Below are 24,830 nucleotides of genomic sequence, written 5' to 3'. Positions count from 1 at the left end.
CCCGCAGCCAGACCCAGGGTCGCTCGGCTCACTGTCGTCTAGGGAAACAGCCCTCGGCCCTGGCAAACTGGGTAATTAGTTTGTGTGGATGCTGTGTGATGTACCCCACCCCACCCAAATAACAGACAATACACCAGATATGATTAAAAGATTTACAGTTTATAGATATTACTGGGACTATATATTTAATAGAGAATAAAATATAAAAGGAAAATAAAAGGTGCCACACTTATCAAAGTTCAGGCTCTTCGTGCACAAACAGTTGGAGCTCTGGACCCTTCTTCACCTGGCGACCCCTCGGACCACCTCGACTGGCCACCTGGGACCAACAACGGTGGTCGACCAGACGCTCCACACAAGTCCGTCTCCGTCTCCCCTCCTCACCGAACGCCCCGCTCGGGGTCCAACCCCATTAGCGGACTCACAGCAGCTGCTCCATCCTCTGTCTCTCTCTCCCGCCTTCTGCCCCAAAACCCCGCGCATACAATATCTTCAGACACACCAAAAGCATAACAACTATCACAATTGGTTCATTCATCCTCATATCAGTAGATAATACAAAACAACCTGCTAGCGGGAAGGACTTTCTCAGCGTTTAACATAACAAAGAAGCTATTTTAATTAGCCTACACAGTAACATAAAAGACAAAACCCCTTACATACACAAAATGCTGGATGAATACAGTAGGTCAGGCAGCATCTACTCTGTGTGTGAGCCTCAGAATTACAAGGACATCCTCTTTAGAACAGAGTTTACGATGAAATTCTTTAGCCAGATTCATTGCCACAGATGGCTGTGGAGGCCAGGTTATTGGGTAAAATTTAACACGGAGCTTGATATGTTCATGATTATTAAGGGTGTCGAAGGTTGAGAAGGATAATAAATCAGGCATGATAGATTGGCAGAAGAGTCTCAATGGGCTAATTGGCCTATTTCTGCTCTCTTGTCTTAAGGAAGAAAAGGAGATGTTGACTGTTTATTCCCCACCAAATGCTGAGTTCCACTGGCATTTTGTGTGTGTTGCAAAGGAAGAGAAATGAAAGGTGTATGCTGGTGAAATGAATTGCCTGTTTCCTTGCTGAAAAGTAATAACTCACGAAATTTTGTTTTGTGGGTTGTGCTGGCTTGCTGCTGGTACAAAATAATTACCGTCTCTGCTGGAACTAATTTATCCTTGTAGAGGGAGGACTAATAGCAACACTACAAAAGTTACAAATCAGTACAGGCCCAGTGAAAAAATCTAGAAGGAATTTCTGTCTTCCAAGTTTGTCATTCAGATGTCGGGTTCAATGAAAACATAACTCCGGCTGTTTCCACTACAGAAACATAATTTTCTAAAAAAAGTAATGTAAACTTCCTGGTTGTTATCCTCACGGGTAATCAAAACATCACCACTCTCTACAAGCACTAAACAAACAAAGTGTGGGGTGAAAATGATGTTGAATGGTGCAAAAACAAGGTTGTGAAAGAACGAAAATGGGAACAGCTGGAACTGCAAAGCAAACTTGCCAGCATTGGGGGGAAAAGTTATACTAATGCTCTGATTGCAGCCTTCATTCAGGGTTTGTCCTTCAGAAATTAACTCTTCCTACTGTTTAAAATGCTATCGGATCTGTTCTGTTCCAGATTTCCAGTATTTGTGCTTCACTTTGACACCACTCAATATCTGGTAACTGGTAACTTAAGTTACATACATCCAGTGGCCACTGTATTAGGTATCTCCAGTAGCTAATAAAGTGGTCACTGAGTGTGTGTTCATGGTTCTCTGCTGCTGTAGCCCATCAACTTCAAAGTTCAACATGTTGTGCTCACAAAGATGTTCTTCTGCACAGCACTGCTGGAACATGTGGTTATTTGAGTTACTGTCGCCTTCCTGTCAGACTGAACCAGTATGGCCATTCTCCCCTGACCTCTGTCATTAACAAGGCATTTTTGCCCTTAGAACTGTTGCTTACTGGATGTTTTTTTTTCCTCACACCATTCTCTGGAAATTCTAGAGACTGTTGTGTATGAAAATACAAGGAGATCAGCATTTCTGAGATACTCAAACCACCCGATCCGGCATCAACAATCTTTGCAGTCAAAGTCACTTTGATCACATTTCTTTCCCATTCTGATGTTAGGTCTGAACCTCTTGACTATGTCTAAATGTTTTTATGGATTGAGTTGCTGTCACATGATTGGCTGATTAGATATTTGCATTAATGAGCAGGTGTACAGGTATACCTAATAAAGTGACAACTGAGTGTAGATCTTATTCTTTAAAGGATTGTAAGAAAAATGCTTTGGGGTAGCATTGTTAAGATATACTTTGAGTAACGTTCTTTCTTTTTATTCCACAGTTTTTCCAAAGCCTAAATTGCCAAAGACTGCAGATGTGAAACTGACTGAACTATATGGCCTCAGATATTTTGTTTAAAAATTCCTTACCATTAAATGTGAACTTCCAATCGGGTTTCCTCAATAGTATTTATTGTTCCTTACACAAGAGGGTTGAAATAATGACCTCATGGAATGGGACTAAAATTCAGCTCTAGCATTTATATGACACAGCTCAAATTCAAGCTTTAGGCTCTATGCCAAAGTATTTTTCTATACTTAATTTAATACTGTAGTTTTGAGTGCAAGTATGTGTTTAATAAAAGAAACCTGTAAATAGTTAAACATACTTTATTTTTATTCACCTGTGTTAATTATTTCATTGCCCATAGGACTTCCTATCTCTGCTACTACAATTTCATTTATTTTCTTGACTTTCTCAAATGAAATGGTAACAAACAGAGTAACAGAACCATCTGTATTACATTACTGTTTGTTTTTTGACCTGGAGTTTCGTCACCTCCTGTTGTGGCTTGCTTGCTTCAGCTGTGACAGTTATCTCTTGATGATCTTTCTTTGTGTGTGTTTCAGGAGCCTCTTTCTTGAGCAGATTTGCTCATTTTTCTATGGCCAGGAGTATCTTCCGCGTATGCGCTCTCTGTAGGCTGCCAATGACATGGTGCACCATGAAAGGACAAAAAATTTGCTTTCACACATTTAATGGCATTGTTCTCCACAGCCATCTGTTGTTTCTTTCCCTTCTCTGTTTTATGGAGGCTTACTGTCTCTATTTGTGACAGCCACTTTCGATTTGTCCTAAAGAAGGGTCTTGGCCCGAAACATCGGCTGCCTATTCACTTCCATGGACGCTGTCTGACCTGCTGAGTTCCTCCTGCACTTTGTGTGTCTTGCTTAGGGCTGTCTATTTTACTCCCATCATCAGACAACTAATCAGGTCATTCAATGAAAATCACAGGTAAAGCTTGAAATATGAGGCTTGCCATGATTTTTAGCGACACTCAACATCAACAGGGTGTGCTATGGTTCACATGCAGGTCGATGTGACTAGGCAGAATAACAGTTCAGCATGGACTAGATGGGCTAAAGGGCCTGTTTCTATGCTGTAGTGCTCCATGGCTCTGACTTTATAAATAATGCATAAAAATCTGCGCGAATAAAAATAACGAAAAACATCCACTTCGTGGCCACTTTACTAGGTACACCTGTACACCGGCTCGTTAATGCAAATATCTAATCAGCCAATCGTGGCAGCAACTCAATGCAGGAAAGCATTCAGACATGGTCAAGAGGTTCAGCTGTTGTTCAGACCAAACATCAGAATGGGGAAGAAATGTGATCTAAGTGACTTTAATCATGGAATGATTGTTGGCGGCAGACAGAGTAGTTTGAGCATCTCAGAATCTGCTGATCTCCTGGGATTTTCATGCACAGGTCTCTAGAGTTTGCAGAGAATGGTGTGAAAAAAACAAAGAAAAATCCAGTGAGCAGCAGTTTTGTGGGCAAAAATGCCTTGCTAATGACAGGGATCAGAAGAGAAGGGCCAGACTGTTTCAAACTGACAGGAAGGGGACAGTAACTCACATAACCACAAGTTACAACTGTGGTGTGCAGAAGAGCATCTCTGAACACACAAAACGTTAAGCTTTGAAGCTGATAGGCAACAGCAACAGAAGGCCACAGACATACATACACTCAGTGGCCACTTTACTAGGTGCCTAGACAGAGCATTTGCTGCTTTGACATTGATTAGATGAATTGTTTCATCAATGTTTTAAAGATAAAGTTTAACTTTATTTGCCAAGTATACATCGAAGCATGCAATGAAGTGTGTCATTTGCATCAACGGCCAATACAGTGCGAGAATTGTCCTGGGGCCAGCCCTTTAAGTGTTACCATATATCTAGCATCAACACAGCCTGCGTACAACTTACGAACCCTGACTAACCAATATGTCTTTGGAACGCGGGATGAAACCCAAGCAGCCAGAGAAAACTCACGCAGAAACAGGGAGAATGTACAAGCCCCTTACAGAGAGCAGCTATTGCTGGCATTGTAAATGTTATGCTAAATGTTACGCTACTGCGCTGCCATTTACAGAAAGGACAGTCCATCAGCCCCTCTGGCATTTGTCAAGGTGGCCAAATGACCTTGTATGGACACAGTACTTGTACTTTCTCCCCTCCTTGGGAATGGCTAGCTTTCACCAGCTGTCTTTCCAAAATGTAAACAAGATTCTTACATTGGAATGAACCAAATACCTAAAAACCCAAGTTTCAGATTAGAAGATAAACCTGCTCTCTCCTTTACCACTCAACAATATTCTCTCTTTAATGTGGAAGTACATTATCTACATTTCCACAGAAAATCAAAGAAAACCTGCGGGTGCTAGAAATCTGAAACAGAAAAAGAAAAGGCTGGAAACATGCAGCAAGTACCTGCAGAAACAGAAACAGTTAATGTTTTAGATCTGCAATCGCTCATCAGAATTGGGGAAATGTTGCCAATTCTGATGAAAGATCCTGGTCTTTAAACATTAATTATACCTCTTTGCACAGATACTGCTGAGCCCGCTGAATGTTTACAGCTTTTTCTGCTTTCAGATTCTGTCAACCTTAATTCCATAATTACCTCCTTAATCTAAATTTTCAAAATTTTAAATATTTCACATTATGTTTGGCTTCAAGGCAGTGAAATTAATCATTTCATGCTTTTATTTTACTCTGTTACAAAGCAATATCCCAAGTGCTTATGTTTGGAAAGTTCTTGTTCTATTTTAAAATTCTTTCTGAGCATATTACTTGACAGGCCAGTTGAAATATTAGTGAAGAAATGCTCAAACTGGCAAGTGAATCAACAATTTATTTTTGTCGCCGTTTTATTAAAATGTATTACTGTAGTGTAGCGGTTAGTGCAGTACTGTCACAACTCTGCAATTGGAGTTTGGAGTTCAGTTCCGGCACTGTTTGTATGTTCTCCCCGAGACCATGTGGGTTTATTTGTGGTCCTCCTGCAGCCCAAAGACATACTGGTTAGTAGGCTAATTGGTCATTGTAAATTGTCCTGTGATTAGGCTGGTGTTAAATATGTGGGTGCTGGACAGTTTGGCTTATTGGGCTGGTAGGGTCTGTTCCACACATTATCTCTAAATAAACAAACTAAATTAAAAACTTAAACAACACACACAAAAAATGCTGGTGAATGCAGCAGGCCAGGCAGCATCTCTAGGAAGAGGTACAGTCGATGTTTCGGGCCGAGACCCTTCGTCAGGACTAACTGAAAGAAGAGATAGTAAGAGATTTGAAAGTGGGAGGGGGAGGGGGAGGGGGAGGGGGAGGGGGAGATCCGAAATGATAGGAGAAGACAGGAGGGGGAGGGATGGAGCCAAGAGCTGGACAGGTGATTGGCAAAAGGGATATGAGAGGATCATGGGACAGGAGGCCTAGGGAGAAAGAAAGGGGAGGGGGGAAGCCCAGAGGATGGGCAACGAGTATAGTGAGAGGGACAGAGAGAGAGAGAATTAATAATAAATAAATAATGGATGGGGTACGAAGGGGAGGTGGGGCATTAACAGAAGTCAGAGAAGTCAATGTTCATGCCATCAGGTTGGAGGCTACCCAGACGGAATATAAGGTGTTGTTCCTCCAACCTGAGTGTGGCTTGGCATTTTAATTCCACATCCCATTCCCATTCTGATATGTCTATCCACGGCCTCCTCTACTGTCAAGATGAAGCCACACTCCGGTTGGAGGAACAACACCTTATATTCCGTCTGGGTAGTCTCCAAACTGATGGCATGAACATTGACTTCTCTAACTTCCATTAATGCCCCACCTCCCCCTCGTACCCCATCCGTTATTTATTTATTTATTATTATTATTAATTTTTTCTCTCTCCTTTTTCTCCCTGTGTCCCTCTCACTATACTCCTTGCCCATCCTCTGGGCTTCCCCCCTCCTCCTTTCTTTCTCCCTAGGCCTCCTGTCCCATGATCCTCTCATATCCCTTTTGTCTATCAACTTTCCAGCTCTTGGCTCCATCCCTCCCCCTCCTGTCTTCTCCTATCATTTTGGATCTCCTCCTCCCCCTCCCACTTTCAAATCTCTTACTAACTCTTCCTTCATTTAGTCCTGACGAAGGGTCTCAGCCCGAAACATCGAGTGTACCTCTTCCTAGAGATGCTGGCATTTTTTGTGTGTGTTGCTTAAAAACTTAAATGCAGGCAACCAAGATTATGCATCAATTTAACCATTATACGTTTGTTGGTGCTTGATCAAGCTATACCAGAGGTGGGGATTTTAACAAAGCTAAAAAAAAAGCAATAAGACTTTAAACCAAAGTTTTATTTTCCTCTTCTGGTAGAGGTGACATGTTTCCAAGTAGCACATACAAAGGTTTCCATTGGGTTTCCCCCTGCATCACAAAGAAAAGCTGGCAAATTGTAAATTGTCCTTTGTGTACGTGAGGCAGGAAGAGTGGAGGGAGTTGATGAGCAAGTGAGAGGAAATAGATAAGAATGGAGATAAGTGGGGGAGAGGGGAAGGTCAACTGAAGTGAATGCTCTGAGTGCATGCATTGACTTTCAGCAAAATGGCCTCCTATGTATTAAGGAAATAGTAACTAAATGAATTACTTCTAAGGAGAGCAGGGAATTTTTACAGTTTCCTAGTCAGTTTTTATTCCATACTTACCACCCATTTTAACTCTACTTCCCATTCTCATTCTGACATGTCAGTCCATGACCTCCCTCACTGCCGCCATGAGACCACACTCAGGTTGGAGGAGCAACACCTTATATTCTGTTCTGGGTAGCCTCCAACCTGATGGCATGAACATCGATTTCTCAAACTTCCAGTTACTCAAAAGTTCAAAGTAGAATTTATTATCAGAGTACACACATGTCACTGCATACAACCCCGAGAATCTTTATCCTGTGGGCATACTCAACAAATCTATAGAATAGTAACTGTAAACAGGATCATTGAAAGAGCAAGAGCACAGAAGACAACAAACTGTTGAAGTGCAAATATAAATAAATAGCAGCAAATAATGAGAGCATGAAATAACAAGATAAAGCGTCCTTAAAATGAGATCATCAGTTTGTGGGAATATCTTAATAGATGAGTGCAATTATCCTCTTTTGTTCAAGAGACTGACGGTTGAGGAGTAGATACTTTTCTTGAACCTGGTGGTGCGAGACCTGAGGCATTTCTACCTTCTGCCTGATGGCAGCGGTGAGAAAAGAGCATGGCCTGGGTGGTGAAGATCTTTGAATATAGATGCTGCTTTCCCATGACTGCGTTTCATGTAGATGTACTCAAGTTGGGAGGGCTTTACCTGTGATGTACTGGGCTGAATCCACTACCTTTTGTGGAATTTTCCACTCGACGGCATTGGTGTTCCGATACTGGACCGTAATGCAGCCAATCAGCACACTTTCCACTACGCATCTATAGAAGCTTGTCAAGGTTTTTGATAACATGCCGAAGCTCTGCAGACTCCTAAGGAAATAGAGGCACTGTCGTGCTTTCTTTGCAATTAAATTTTTATGATGGGCGCAGGACAGGTCCTCTGAGATAGTGATACCTAGGAATTTAAAGTTACTGACCCTCTCCACCTCTGATCTTCTGACCCTCTGATCCTCTGATCAGAGCTAGCTCACGGACCTCTGGTTTCTCTCTCCTGAAGTCTACAAATAGTTCCTTGGCCTTGCGGACATTGAGTGAGAGATGCTGTTATGTTACCACTCAGCCAAACTTTCCATCTTCCTCCTGTATATTGATACATCACCACCTTTGATACAGCCCACAACAGTGGTGTCATCAGCAAACTTGAATATGGTGTTGGAGCTGTACTTAGCCACACAGTCATGGGTGTAAAGCCAGTAGAGCAGGGGGATAAACACAAAGCCCTGTGGTGCACCAGTGCTGATGGAGATTGTGAAGGAAATGTTTTTGTCAATCCAAACTGACTGGGGTCTGCAAGTGAGGAAATCCAGTATACAATTGCACAAAGGGGTTATTGAGGCCTAGGTTTACTGATCAGTTTCGAGGTGATGATGGTAATAAATGCTGGCTGTAATTGATAAAGAGCATCCAGGTGTATGCATCTTTGTTGTCCAGATGTTCCAGGGTTGTGTGAAGAGCCAACAAGATGGAGTCTGCTGTGAACCTGTTGCTTTGGTAGGCAAATTGGAGTGGATCCAAGTCACCATTAAAAGAGGAGCTGATATGTTTCAGCACCAGCCTCTCAAAACATTTCACCACTGTGGATGTAAGTGCCACTGGGCAATAGTCATTGAGGAAGGTCACCATGCTCTTCTTGGGGGCCAGTGTAATCGAAGCCTGCTTGAAGTAGGTGAGTACCATGCACTGCCAAAGCAAGAGACTGAAAATATCCGTGAAAACATCAGGCAGTTGGTCAGCACAGGTCTTCAGTACTCGCCAGGTACTCCTTGGATTGGATGCTTTCCTTGGATTCACCCTCTTGAAGGCAGCCCACGCATCATCTTCAGATACTGAGACCAAAGGAACATTGGGGATGTAGGGGTGCGTGATGGTTTCTCCATGTTCTGGTGGTCAAATCAAGCATAGAAGGCATTGAGCTCATCTGGAAGCAAAGCTCTACTGTTCCCCCATGGCACTTGACTTAACTTTGTTGGAAGTGATGGCATTCAAACCCTGCCACAGCTGTTGAGCATCCCTCGTTGATTCCAGTCTAGTCCAAAATCTCCACTTTGCCTGTGAGATGGCTTTCTGGACATCATATCTGCACAACACACACAAAATGCTGGAGGAACTCAACAGGCTAGGCAGCATCTATGGACAAGAGTACAGTTGCCATCATGGGCCAAGATGAAGGGTCTTGGCCTGAAACGCCAGCTGTACTCTTTTCCATAGATGCTGCCTGGCCTGCTGAGTTCCTTCAGCATTTTGTGTGTGTTGCTTGGATTTCCAGCGTCTGCAGTTTTTCTCTTGTTCATCATATCTGCTCCTGTTGTAGCATTCTTGATCTCCAGACTTGAATGTCTCTAACCTGGCCCTCAGCAAATTCCAGATTTTATGGTTCATATAGGGCTTCTGATTGGGGAAGACACTGAATGACTTCATGGGGACGCACTCATGACAGTTGCTTTAATAAAGTCTATTACCCTGGTGTAGTCATTCAGGGCCACAGGTGAGTTCTTGAACACAGCCCTATCCACTGATTCAAAGCAACCCTGTAGTCATTCCACTGTCTCCCATGGCCACCTTTTAGAATCTCTGCAACTTTGCTTTTTGGCTTTGTCTATACGCAGGTAGAGCCAAATGATCTGACTTGCCAAAATACAGTCTGGGGATGGAACGATAGGCATTCCTTATCATAGTGTAGCAGTGGTCTAGTGTGTTGGGACCTCTGGTGCAACAGTTTACATGCTGGTGATAACTGGGCAAAGTTTTCTTCAAACAGTCCTGGTTAGTCACTAACTGTAATTTGAAATATATTGGGATGGGCTGTTTCTTGTCTGCAGACAACATTGTGCAGTGTTGTGAATGCTTTCTTATAGTTGGAATCTGGTGGTATATAATTTACCCCCCCCCCCCCCCCTTCACCATTCCTCATTCATCTTTCCTTCTCTCACCCCTTACCTGCCCATTACTTCCCTCTGGTGCTCCTCCTCCTTCCCTTTCTTCCATGGTCTTCTATCCTCTCCTTCAGATTCCCCCTTCTTCAGCCCTTTATCTCTTTCACCAATCAACTTCCGAGCTCTTTACTTCACCCCTCCCCCTCTCCCGGTTTCACCTATCATCTATTACCTTGTACTTCCTCCTCCCCTCCCCGCATCTTCTTATTCTGTCTTTCCAGTCCTGATGAAGGGTCTTAGCCCGAAATGTCGACTGTTCACTCTTTTCCGTAGATGCTGTCTGGCCTGCTGAGGTCCTCCAGCAGTTTATTTGTGTCATTTTGGATTTTCAGCATCTGCAGATTTTCTTGTGTTTGTGATACCACTAAGAATTGATTGTTTTGCATTGGAGAGAGTCCAGAGGAGTTTCATGAGAATTATCCCAGGAATTAAAGGGTTAACATATGTGGAGTGTTTGATAGTTCTGGGTTTGAACTCACTGGAGGGGGGAATCCCATTAAAACCTAATGAATATTGAAAGGCCAAGATAGAGTGGAAATGGAGAGGATGTTTCCTATTGTGAGGTAGTTTAAGACCAGAGGGCACAGTCCCAGAATACAAGGATGTCCCTTTAGAACAGAGATGAGGAGGAATTTCTTCAACCAGGAGTGGTGAATCTGTGGAATTCATTGCCACAGACAGCTGTGGAGGTCACGTCACTGGGTATTTAAAGTAGAGTTTAATAGGTTCTTGATTAGTAAGGGCATCAAAGGTTATGGGCAAAGACAAGAGAATGAGCTTGAGAAAGTTAATAAATCAACCATGATGAAATGGCAGAGTAAACTCATGGGCCGAATGGCCTAATTCTGCTCTTATGTCTTATGGTCTTGTCGCCATTTCTGCCTTGCATCCTATATGCACGTAATCTGGCTGCTCTATTTCCTTAATTACTGCATTTCAATGTCCCAAAAAGTGCTTTGTGAAGGTAAGTGTATCTTCCCTTTAAGCATTGCAAGGCATTAAGGCATGCTGACAGAAGAGTTTGGAAAAATACTATTTTTTAAAATATGTATTCATTCACAGGATGTGGACATCACAGTGAAGCCATTTATTGCTCTGATCTGAGGGGGGATATACAGTCAATCACACTGATAGATCTGGAGTTACTTAAAAGTTACATTAATAGGGATGGCAGATTTTTCATGAAGTACATTAGTGAGTCAGATGAGTTTTCACAATGAGGTGGTTTCATAGAGTCATTATCCTGAGATCAGTATTTTTAAAATTCTGAATTAGTTCGGTCATCTCTCCAGAAAACCTATCAATTGCTTTAAAACAATGCCTTCTGGGTTTTGACTCCTTTGCCAAGTGGAATAGATGGCAAGAGTCTGAGAAACAGAAGTAGTGGTCAAAGTCAAAAGTTAATAGTTTGTTTGCACAAGTACTGTACATGAATGCACAGATGCAATTAAATACTTGCAACATATATGCAGTATTCACATGAAAATCATAAATATAAATTATACACAATTTTCACAGAAAGAAGACAATTATAGCAGAAAAAAAGTCAATTTTAGTGCAAAGGTGGTCATATTGTTGCTAAGCTCCAGTGACAAGAATTTGCCAGTTGTTTCAAAACCCAAATGGTTGAAGGGAAATAGCGGCCTTGAACCTGAAGGTGTGAGACCTTTCTGCCTAAAGGTGATCATGAGGAGACGGCATGGCCTGACTGGTGGAGATCTTTGATGATGGATGTTGCATTCTTGAAGCAGTGCTTCTTGTAGATACTAATGGTGGGAAGGGTTGTGCCCATGATGTATTGGGCAGAATCTATTACTCTCTGCATCTTCCCATGCATGTTCCAACACTCAATAAATCAAGGTAGATCTTCCACCACATTACCATTCCCTGCCCTATCAACCTATCCCTTCATTCCTCTAACATCCAGAAGTCAATTCATCTCTTTTTCTTATGAACTTGATGACCAAGCCTCCCATCCCCTCCAGGGGTAGAGACTTCAAGAGATTCACCAGTTGAGTGAAGATTTTTTTTTCCCTTTACACCTAATTTTGTGACTGTGATGTTATGTTCAGACATCTCAGCCAAAGGAAACATCCTTCTTGTAATCTTCCCTGTTGAATCTTCTAAGCATTTTCATCTCTCATGTCTCTAAGCTCCAGCCTACAGGGAGCTAGCCTGTAGCCTGCTCAATCTCTCCTCATATTACAGACCTGCCACCTTAGAAACAAGTTTCCCCAGAGCAAATGTCTTTCATACCACTCACACCCTCTTTACATCGGTGACACAGCAGTGCAAACTGCGAGTAGTTTCAAAATCCTGTTAGTGCATATCTCGCACAACCTCTCATAGACCCAGGACACATTATACACAATCAGGAAAGCTCACCAACACTTCTCCTATCCGAGGAAGGCTGAAGAGAGGTGGACTGTGCATATGTCATTCTACAGATGCACAGTAGAGCGCATCCAACAAGCTGCATCATTGCATGGTATAGAATTGCGGCGGTCAGGAATGCTCTACAATGGGTAGTCAAAACTGCCCAACACATCACCAGCACTAGCCTCCCTGCCATCCAGGACATATATAGAAAGGTGCCGGTAACATCATGAAGGATCCCACCTACCCTGCTTATGGGCTGTTTGTCCCACTCCCATCAGGAAGAAAGGCAAGGACCACCAGACTCAAAAGCAGTTACTTTCCCCAAGCAGAAAGGCTGATCAACACCTCCACATATTAAGCCACCCCTCTACCCCCCCACCACCACTTTATAATTTCCTGTCAGTCACCTAATGTACAGACACTTATGTGCCTAGCGTCGCTTTATCAACGTACAAACAATGTATGTAAGCTATTTACATATTTATATTTATTATGTTTTTTATTATTATTGTGTTCTTTATCTTGTTTTTATTTGTACTGCATCCAATTTGGAGTAACAATTATTTTGTTCTCCTTCTCACTGTGTACTTCAAATGACTTCGAACAATTATCAATTTTTGAAGGAGAGAGTATAAGCATCATCAAAGGTCAAAGACCACACCCACCCCAAATATTCCTTCTTCTCCCCTTTTAAATCAAGCAAAAGCCCAAAAGCTTGTATCACCAGGATCGATCTCTTTAAACATCAATATTTCCTGATCTCCATTTTTAAAAAAGTAACTACTTTTGTTTTCTTTTTACTTAAATTGGATAACTTCACGTTTTTCCAGCTCAACTACATGCTCCTGAAGACTCCTTGAATTCTCGTTTGCTGTTTCATGTTCGCACTGAGTTTTATGTCATGAGCAAATCTGGAAATGTTATAGTTGGTCTCGTCAGCCAAATTATTGATAATAAGATTATGAAAAGTTGGAGCAAAAGCACAGATCCCTGTGGTACCCCACGAGTCACAGTCGACAACACCGAAAAGGTCATGTTTATTTGTTTTCCATCTGTTAAGCGGATTTTAAGCCAAGCTAATATATTACCCCTTCTTTTGTACTGTAATTTGTTCAGCAACCTCTTATCTGCAATCTATTTGAAAATTTTCCAATAGATTAGCCGCACATAATTTTACTTTCATAAATCCATGTTGATCTTGTACAATTATGTTATTATTTTCTGTGTCCAGATACCATATCTTTTATAATAAATTCCAGTATTTTCCCATCTACCAATTTAAGCTTTTTAATAATACTACCAGAAAAAATAATTGAGTTTTACTACTTTTTTCTTCCTTATTTGTTAGTGAACAGAAGATTCTGGTAGAGTGTATGCCCCTGTCTGAATCAATGGTTCTGAGGTGGAGTGGCTGAGTGCTTCAAGTTCCTTAGTTTAAATGCCATAAGCAATTTGTCCTGATCCAGTCATATGGAAACCATGACCAAGAAAGCACACTAGGACCTTTAACCAGAGGACTAGAGAAACTCAGCATGTCTCCAATAACCCTCATCAATTTTTACAGATGCACCACAGAAAGCTGGATGAATCACAGCTTGCTCTGCCCAAAACAGCACAAGAACTTGCAGAGAGTTGTGAATGTAGTGCAATCTATCATAAAAACCAGACACCCCCCTGTGGACTCTGTCTACACTTCCTGTTGTCTTAGGAAAGCAACCATCATATTCAATGACCCTTCTCACCCCCAATCCCCATCAGACAGAAGATACAAAAGCTTGAGAATAGATACTGTCATACTCCAAAACAGTTCTAACCCCTTGTTATATGTCCCTTGAACAAATCTCTTGTATAATAAATATGAACTCTTGATCTTTCACTGGCCCTTGCACTTGCCCACTTGCACTGTACTTTCTCTGTAACTTAACACTATATCCTGCATTTAGCTTTTTTGTTCTATGTTTTGTAGTACTTCGTTATACTGTGTATGGAATGATTTATGTGGATGGCACATAAACAAAAGCTTTTCACTGTATTCGGTACACATGACAATAATAAACCAATTACCATCAGCCCTCTAGAAAGTGCACACATGTGAATGTTGGATGAGAATAGCATTTGGCTCAACTTTGCAGTTCCAAATTGAAAAATAGCTAGTTGGCTCTCTCCAATTTCAAATATGGAAAAATACCAAATTGTGCAATCAATACCCATAGGACAGAAATGGAATTGGAAACTGGGAAAGTAGAAAAAAAGGTGGACTTTTAGAAATGGAATCCTTTTGTCAGTGAGCAGGCAAAAACAATCAGGCAATCATTTCTCCCAACCATAGAAAATGTATTATTTTGAATAACAGATTGAAATTAGATCTTCAATAAACTGGACTGACACTTGAAGGAAAAAACACCTTTATTCACGCAATTATCTTTGCTGAAGTTAAATTTGAATAAGTTTTGATGCAATAATGTGACTTTAATAGGACAAATATAATGATTAATTCATAAAATTAGTTTACATTTGTCAGCTTTATGTTAACAAGTAATTATTTGGACATTTACACACATACACACACAAAAGAAATAGGCAGGGTCTTGAGCTCCCAGGTTTCCACCACCTACTGTTCTTCATTAAGTGCTGCAGAAAAGCAGCCTAGTCCACCAGTTCTTCAAGTGGAATAAGAATACTTCTGCAACTGACATAAATTAGCTATAATTAAGATTTGAGAATGTAGGAAAATATTTTACACTTTACATGCAATTACTTAAGTAGGAAAATCACAGACTTCAACCCTCTTTCATGCAAACTTAACAGTCATCATTTAATAGTAAAGGAGTATAATCTCAAGGTTTGACTACAAACTTTAGGAAACTTGCAAGACTAATACATTCACCTGACAATGCTCTGTTTTTAAATGAGAAGCACCAATTCATTAAAACTAAACAAAATTATACCTCTGCTAAATTAGTAAAGGGGAATTTCAGGTGAACAATTTAGTTTTTGGTCAGTTGTATCTTATGGTATTTGTCTTCTCATTTCAGCAATATAATACTTAAAATGATTTGATCCATTGACTAAATAAAACACTAAGTTTAATTTGAGAAGTGACAATAAAAGCAGACTTTTTTCTTTTAGCTTTTTCAAATTGTTTTCTAGATAGCACATGCCAGTGGTAATTAACAAATTTAAACCTGTTGTAATTTGTTGATAAAACAAAAACATACTTACAACTCCAAGTTTTCAGTGTATTCTAAAATATGCCATCAAAAATGCTAAGTAGAGCATCATATTCTTCTTCTGAAGCATATCTGAAATACATAAAACCACAGTGAAACAAAATAATTTAATATACATAATAAAATAAATCTAACACTGTTTATCATGCAATGTTCTAGATGTTCACAGATTTATTTCACTAACTGATTTCTGCTCGAGGGAGGACATATAGATGAAACACATGCTCCTACCTGGGTTCTCTTGCAGTAGTTGTATTAATCTGATGAAAGCAGTCCAAGGGCCCACTAGTTTTGGAGTACTTCAGTGCATTTGCCTTGGAAGATGCAGAACTTGTATCTTCCTCTAAACCCTGGTCAAGAATTGTCTGGTCTATTATTTCACAGATTTTAGACTGCAATATAAAATTAACATTTTTGTAAACAATAAATTATGAGAAATTACTTTTATTCTAATTAACCTTGTGTTTTAGAAGCCTCTGCATTTTGTAATTATTTAGCACAATACTATTAATTTCAGGAAAGTTATGGAAAAAGACAGAACAGGTCCATAAGTGGGGATAAAGCTAATATTGATGGCATTAGTCAGGAACTAGCTAAGGTTTCTTTGGAGTGCATAAAGATGGATAAATCTCTGATGGAGCTTGATGAACTTATTTCTTAGGAGTTTGTCAGGAGCAAGAGAAAAGATGTCTGGGGCCCTGAGAAACACTTTTGTATTTTTTTTTTAGCCACAGATGAAGTACTAGAAAACTGGAAGACAACTGAAGTTATGCCTTTATCAAGAAGGGTTGCAAGAACTAGTCAGGGAACTAAAGGCCAGTGGTGAGAAAGTTACAAGAAGGGATTCTGAAGGATAGGATTTAGGGATAGTCAGCATGGTTTGTTTTTGGGAGATAATGCCCCCTCCCCCAGCTGCCTATCACCTCCCTCATGGTTCCGCCTCCTTCTTCTACTACCCATTGTTTACTTGCCTATGATGTCACTGTCTCCCCTCCCCCACCCCTTTGTCTTTCAAATTACTGGTCTTTCAACTGAATATACAAGCACTCTTCAAATCCTTCCCCCTCCTTCTTTGTTCAGTCCTGACGAAGGGTTCCAGCCCGAAACGTTGATTCATCATTTCCATTGATGCTGCCCGACCTGCTGAGTTCCTCCAGCGTGCTGTGAGTGTTCCTTTATTGTACATCATTTATGTGAGTGATTTGGAGAATGTAGGTGCTATAATTAGTAAGTCTGCAGTTGACTTACATTGGTGGTAGAGTGGAGAGCAAAGATGTTTGTCTAAGGTTACAATAGGATCAAGGTCAACCAGGAAAATAGACGAAGGAATGGCAAATAGAATTTAACTCAGGCAAATAAGAAGTTTAACCAGATCATAAAATATACAGGGAATAGCAGGGCTCTCAACAATTAGAAGTTTACATGTCATTGATATCTTGTTAAGTTTTTTCAATGTACTTTTCCACACACTAACACTATTTGCTACTGATACTGCACAATTCTGTTCTAATGTGTAAAGAATGTATTCATGTGAAGATTATTTCCATATTATAGTCATGGAAGCTTTGAACAGGCTAACATTCTAATAAAATAGTAAGGGGTGAATTAAATGTTTGTAAAATCTAAAATTGTGAGTAAATTGATACTGTAGTATCAAGTAATTTAGCTTTTGCTAAAGTGACCAGTTAGTTGCTGCAGACAGCAACACTGCTCAAACCACTAATTCTCAAAGTGAAGTTATTATCTATATTAAAAATGAGTGGGAGGGAGGTAGGGTAAGGAGGAAGGCTGAGTTGGGAATTATCAATAGACTTTGATCAGAATTACTGAATCTACTAAAAAACTTAATTTCAAATCAGATACCATTTTATTATTTTATCATGTTTGATGATATATATATTTTTAAAAACTTATGCAAGCATAAGTATAACTTCAACAATGAATAAACAGCAACCTTTTTCTTTGTTCCCAAAATGGGATGCACCAATACTATGGCAAGATAGTTCATCAAGAAATGAAAAAGACACCATCATTCATAATGGCAAATTTGAGTGACATTTGGGATTCAAGCTACGATCTCGGCTGGAGAAAATGAAATGCTGTTAAACATGATTAATCTATTTTAAATTATAACTTACTGTTTCTTGAACTGTTGAGTTAATTGATAAATAGCAAGGTTTTTCCATTGTTTGTAGGTGTCCATGCCTAAAAGCATCAATGACAAATATATTTAAAATATATTTAGACAAATATATTTTGATATACACTGGAAGTAACAAATTTTGATAATACATTTGATGCAAATCTGCATGTGCTGGAAATCTGAAAGAACACCATAAAATGTCAGAAATAATCAGCAGGTTAGACAACATGTGTGTGGAGTGAGAAACAGAAACAACATGAAAAAGTAAAAAACAGGCAATACACATCAAAGTTGCTGGTGAATGCAGCAGGCCAGGCAGCATCTCTAGGAAGAGGTACAGTCGACGTTTTGGGCCAAGACCCTTCGTCAGGACTAACTGAAAGAAGAGCTAGTAAGAGATTTGAAAGTGGGAGAGGGAGGGGGAGATCCAAAATAATAGGAGAAGACAGGAGGGGGAGGGATGGAGCCAAGAGCTGGACGGGTGATTGGCAAAAGGGATAAGAGAGGATCATGGGACAGGAGGCCCAGGGAGAAGGAAAAGGGGCGGGGGGGAACCCAGAGGATGGGCAAGGGGTATAGTGAGAGGGACAGAGGGAGAAAAAGGAAAGAGAGAAAAAGAATGTGTGTATATAAATAAATAACGGATGGGGTACGAGGGGTAGGTGGGGCATTAGCAGAAGCTAGAGAAGTCAATGTTCATGCCATCAGGTTGAAGGCCACCCAGACGGAATATAAGGTGTTGTTCGTCCAACCTGAGTGTGGCTTCATCTTTACAGTAGAGGAGGCTGTGGATAGACATATCACAATGGGAATGGGATGTGGAATTAAAATGTGTGGCCACTGGGAGATCCCAGTGTGTTTTACATTGCCAAAGAGCCATCAAATGCTGTTCATATGACAAGCCTTTCAATCCTGGAATCATTTTCGTGAACCTCCTTTGAACCCTTTCCAATGTCATCACAAACTTTCTTAGATAAAGAGTCCAAAACTACAGCAGAGGATCTAAATACAGATTGCATGACCACTTTGCTGAACACCTCCAATCAGTTTGAGGGTGACTCTGAAACTACAAATCCACATTAGTTACCCACTCTGAGCTCTGTGCTAAAAGCCCCAAGCAAAGTTGAGACAAAGCCCAAGGTAAGTTTAAGGAACAGCACCTCATTTTTTGTCTGGACAAAATTAAGTCATCTGCAGTCAAAGTGGAATTCAGAAATTTCAGACAGCCAGCATTTGTGTTCAATCTACCCTCCCTTTCTCTACAACTTAACACATACTTGATTTCCAGTATTGATGAAAGGTACTTGAACTAAAACATTGACTCTGTTTCTCTCTCCATTGCCTGAAATAATTAGTATTTCCATTGCTTGTTTCAAAACACTCTACTTAAAACAGGATTATAGGATTATTTCAAATAAAAGGGCACAATGCACTCCCAAATTAGCTTGGAGCAGCTTTTTTAAATCTCTTATACAAATATACTCTCAATAAGGTATTTTGAAATCTTGTTTTTCAACATCAGGCTCACTGCAGCAAATTCAAGGACAAAAGGATCTACATTCCATTCAGAGAAGTTTATGTAAAATGATATTGTTAACTATGCACTTATTTAAGGGAGACATCAATTCTTTCATTTCAAATTCTGATGATTGAAAGAAATTCTGACCTGCCTGTTTCTTTTCCAGTCCAGATGAAGCATTTCAGCCTGAACTATAGTGTGTTTATTTCCCTCCATAGATGCTGCCTGACCTGTTGGACTTCCCTTGCATATCTGTGCGTGTTGCTCCCGAAAAAAAACTTATTTTTTAAACCTTATAGCATTCTGCAAACTGGACTAACAATTCAAGTTGGGTATGTAAACATGAACCTAGTTAATCAACCAATGATACATCCTTTTCATTCAATCAACAGGAGTTCAAATCCCACCATAATAGTTTGAGAATTGCAAGTCAGATGAAAAGATAAATCTAGAAATAAAAAAACTAACGTCAGCAAACATGAGCCTAAAACCAATAGACTGGTATTACAACCTGATGGTTTGACTGTTCTCCTTGGGAATATACTGTAAATCTGCAGTCTTTAGTCAGGATGGTTACCTAAACTTTGCTGTGAAATTGATTTGCAAATTGCATCTGTTTTTTTTCCATTCTGGACAAACAGAGGCAGGATATAGTTATTTGCCAAGGAAACAAGAATATTCTTGAGACCCATCTCAAGATTAAGTGGTCCCGATGAGGAACTTATCTGATGGGTCCAATTTTGCTCCTATGCCTTACGGTGTTATGATTTTAGAAGCTGAGAGTTGTGCTCACTTGAATTAAAAGTACTTATTTGCCTTTAATCGTATTTTAATTTTTCAAAAATATATTTTTGTATTTTATATTATTTTTTCTATGTTTGTCCCATTATTTTAGCAAGTTTGTGAATGTCAGTCAATCACATGCATTTAATTTAAGCATCAGCTTTGAATCTGGGGCCTCACCAGCAGTCAAAACCATTCTGGTGCCTTTGCTGGACCTCTCAGATTGTGTAATGTGGCTCCAGCCACAGTGTTACACTGAGGTATTCCAGCCTAATACTATGACTGGATCTACGCTACACAAAAGACTCGCTGGTCAGAAAGAGATTCTTCCTATTATGTTTCGCTTCTTATATAAATCAAGATTAAAAATAACCCCGGGCTAACAGTGAACTTCTTGAATCACAACAAAAATTGTGATCTGCAATCTGCAACTAAAACTAGTTTTTGACCTAACTATTTAACACTAAACTCTTTTAAACTCGCTGCATTGTTATTTTACAGCGTATAGACTTATACTATAAGGATACAACACAAATACTGATTTTAATACATCATTCTAGTAATAGAAATTGCAAGAAATGCAATTGTTTATTTTTTTATTGCTTTCAAGGATCACTAGAAGTCCAGGATTTAATGTCCATCCCTAATTGCTCTTCAGCTTTGAGGCTTGTTTGGATAACTCAGAAGGTATTTAAGAATCACTTTATTGTGAGTCTGAAGCTGACAGAGAGGCCAGAATTGGCAAAGGATTCAGTAATTGGCATTTAGTATTGGTATTTACTGATTCTGTAATCTGGTATTTAGCAGTTACCATTAGTGAGGCTGACTTTTTATTTCGTATGAACTAATTGGCTGTGTTGTGGTGGGATTCAACTCATGTCCATTATTCTAAGCTTCTCAATTGCTTGTCCAGTAAATTACACATCACCATTATCCTACATTCAATAGGTAACAAACATTGACAGAACTTTTGCTGTTGTCTTTTGATGAATACAGAATATTCAATTAAGTTTTATGCCTGTCTTTCAATAGGGTTGACACCTCCTCTTCCCTTTTGAGCTATTTTCTTCAGGGCTCAGAGAGAGAGAAGCTTGCCCACCAGTAAAACTCTGACAATCCCACTATCCAAATATTTGGAAATCCCCACGCTTCAGCATCTTGTTACCTGGGTGATATTTGCTTGCTTTCAATTACCTGGAGTCCCAGTTCCCACGTGTCCTTTGCAACTCACCAGGGCTCTGGTTCTTACACACCCTTGAAACTTAGCTGGTACACTGGAAATTTATTCCAACATCGTGTATCACTTAAATAGAAATTCAATTGTCTGGGACATCTGGAAAGTCCCAAACATGGTGCATCACACACAAAATGCTGGTGGAACACAGCAGAAAAAGGCAGCATCTATAGGAAGAAGTACAGTTGATGTTTCGGGCCGAGACCCTTCATCAGGACTAACTGAAAGAAGAGATGGTAAGAGATTTGAAAGTGGGAGGGGGGACGGGGAGATCTGAAATGATAGGAGAAGACAGGAGGGAGAGGGAAGAAGCTAAGAGCTGGAAAGCTGATTGGCAAAAGGGATACAGAGTTGGAGAAGGGAAGGATCATGAGACAGGAGGCCTAGGGAGAAAGAAAGGGGGAGGGGAGCCCAGAGGAAGATGGAGAGCAGGCAAGGAGTGATTGTGAGAGGGACAGAGAGAAAAAAAGGGTAGAAAACATGGTGCATTATGGGATTTTTACCGACTGAATCTGCAGTTTGCTGATTTCTTGTCGACAAGGGACATACCTCAAAATGGATCACCTTTCTATTGCTACTACTGTCCAGCCTCTTCAGTCTGCTGTGCAGCTCCACCATGTAAATACTTAGATCAGAAGAAGGGAGATTAAATCTGATGTAGATGTGTAAAGCATTCATCCAAGAATGCCATTGTTATTTATACACATCGGAAAACTAGACAACTAATCAACAGGCTTTTACTTGGTAAATCTTACCTATTATGTTTACTGTTTACTGTTTGGTTCTGCAGTTGGTTGTATTCTGTAAAATCTGCATATGTACTAAAGGAAGAATCTATATAAATAATATAAAGATATTACTATACATTCAATTGACCATAGCTAAAAGGCTTTATTACTCTGAACACAAAGTATAGAATGACTAATATTTAAGCAATATTTAGACATTTAAGCAATATGTACTGTTCAAGAAGACTTAACATGGTAGTGACACTTACACACGGCTCAGGATGAAATGAAAATCTTTATTAAGGTGACTACTTTATAAGTAATCCTTGAATTTCAAACAATCGGTTTATGTTTTTTAACCCTATAACTCCATTGACTCTTTAGGATACATTTCTTCCATTTACAAATTTATTTTTTTTTTTGACTGTGCACCATTCTCTGCCAGGATGAATACACATTGAGAAGGTTGAAAGCTTTGAGCTCCCAGGAATGCACAGACTTCAAACTCCTAGGACATTGCCAGATTCTTTCCCACGAGAAATGATGGCTGTGAGTTGAATATGCCACCATCAGGAGATTTCTCAATTTTGTTACATTGCTAAGGTTGGTGTAATTAATGCCCTTTACCTTCATTCTACTACTGGCAAGGTCTTTCCCTTCCCTTTTTTGCTCACTTAAAATCTACTTGATTTCTGATTTTTCTTACAACCAGGTGCTCCTGGTAGTAAGTTATCAGGAAGTTACTTGTGAAGACAATGAATGCCCCAATTTGGGAGAAGACTGCAATGAACAGATAGATAATGTTCTCCCTAATTTTATGGTGATTATAAAACTCTGAGACATGGCATAAATCAGCTTAAAAGGGCTTGGTTGGGGAAGTGGAGTCAGAGTGAGTTTGACCTGCATGCAATCTAGGCAGATGTGTGAGCTTCCATAAACAACATGGTTAGATTTGAGTGAGGATTATCTTGTGGTAGTGTAGCCAGCAAAAATGTTGCTCCTCCAAGACAGCTGGGTGGAAAATGATTTGTGAACTGATGGTTTGTGTTTCCATCAAAGAGGTCCACACGTGGTGCCTGCAAAGTATATTTTGGAGCACCATGAATAGGAATTTTAAATCCAGATAAATGGGGATTGCAAGGTGGTATTGGTTTCAGCAAAGTCTTAAAGATGCAAGGAAGGATCAATGATCAGTGTGATAAGTGTACAATGATCATGAATATACAGCAATGTGATTATGAATACAAGTTCAGTGTGAATATGAATACAAGTTTCGTATGAATTGGCCCTCAAATAATGTTATTTTTCAATCTCAATATTAGGAAAAGATTGTTCTTCCATGACTGAGCAGTGATTATCAATTTTCAAACCAACATATTTGAAAATCATACTGATCGTGATTTTTGTGTGTCATACCACTGTTGACATGATTTAGGCATTTTAACAGTATAAAAACATAAGAACACAAAAACATAAGAAACAGAAGCAGGAGTAGGCCATCTGGCCCGTCAAGCCTCCTCTGCCATTCAATAAGTTCATGCGATCTGACCATGGACTCATCTCCACCTACCCGCCTTTTCCCCATAACCCTTAATTCCCCTACTGTGCAAAAATCTATCCAACCTTGCCTTAAATATATTTACTGAGGTAGCCTCCACTGCTTCAGAGGGCAGAGAATTCCACAGATTCATCACTCTCTGGGAAAAGCAGTTGCTCCTTACCTCCGTCCTAAATTTATTCCCCCCAAATCTTGAGGCTATGTCACCTAGTTCTAGTCTCACCTACCACTGGAAACAACTTTCTTGCCTCTATCTTATCTATCCTTTTCATAATTTTGTATGTTTCTATAAGACCTCCTCCCACTTTTCTGAATTCCAATAAGTACGGTCCCAGGTGATTTAATCTCTCCTCATAGTCTAATCCCCTCAACTCTGGAATCAACCTGGTGAATCTCCTCTGCAGTACCTCCAAACAGTGCAAGTGAACAGTAAATCTCACCTAAAATGGTACTGACTGGTGTCAAGAAACTCAACAATTGTATAAAATTGCTTCATTCTAAAATAACTGTATTATCAACCACAATATACAATTCTTTTGGCCGTTGCACAGTCAAATTTCTCAGTGTTATATTATTACCTTTTTGGCAATTAATAGTGGTTTCTTCTGAACTGACCAAATTGCTAGCTTGTACCAGCTTCTCATCATCAAAGTCACTCCATAAATCATCTCCTAGGTCAAAAGTCACATTTATGCCTTCTGATGACCAGTACCCACTGTCATTTGCATCAGAAGAGTTGTAATTGAAAGTCCTGAACATATTTTGGTGTGGCACAATCACAGCTGAACTGGGTTTTGATGAAGTCAAGGAATATTTTCCTAACAAAAATAAAATAAGTTTTAATTACTTGGTCAAAAATCAATCAACAACACTAATATACAGTGGATTCCGGTTAATTGGGACACATTAGGATCAGTACATTTTGGCCCAATTAAGTGGTTGTCTCAATTAGACAAAGTTTCATGGAAATAGTTAAAAAGGTATATAAAAAAAGACAATGTATTTAAATTAAAAAACAGTACAAATTAGAACACAATCAAAACTGCTACAGTACTGTAAAACTCTGTATTAGTTATCGATGGAGAAATTCATCCAGCATATGCTGGCACGTTCTTTTGTTTGATTGTAAATTTTAGAACAAAATCAGTGCAGGAACCTAGTGTTAATAATGGACTGTCTTCATACAATACTATTGTATGATAAGATAATTGCATCTTCCAGATCCTAATTTTCATCGTAACATTCAAGATGCAGACATCCCACCTCTCCCGGAAGTTCTGGGAGTCTCCTGCATA

The 24,830-nt window shown here is 39.8% G+C and overlaps 1 protein-coding gene across 1 annotated transcript in view; it reads right to left on the bottom strand.

Moving 5' to 3' along the window:
* Positions 1-14,999: 14,999 nt before the first annotated feature.
* The window catches only part of hfm1 (helicase for meiosis 1), a 111,599-nt gene continuing 101,768 nt past the window's right edge, over positions 15,000-24,830 (bottom strand). The window contains 6 exon segments of the mRNA XM_072274809.1: positions 15,000-15,029; positions 15,563-15,642; positions 15,802-15,962; positions 17,709-17,775; positions 22,005-22,083; positions 24,114-24,353. Of these exon segments, the coding sequence (XP_072130910.1) occupies positions 15,585-15,642; positions 15,802-15,962; positions 17,709-17,775; positions 22,005-22,083; positions 24,114-24,353 (605 nt within the window). The 3' untranslated portion in view covers positions 15,000-15,029; positions 15,563-15,584.

This window comes from Mobula birostris, chromosome 12 (genome assembly GCF_030028105.1).
Source record: "Mobula birostris isolate sMobBir1 chromosome 12, sMobBir1.hap1, whole genome shotgun sequence".
NCBI classification, from domain to species: Eukaryota; Metazoa; Chordata; class Chondrichthyes; order Myliobatiformes; family Myliobatidae; genus Mobula; species Mobula birostris.
Note: the sequence above shows the minus strand (reverse complement) of the source record. Positions and strands in the feature narration are given on the sequence as shown.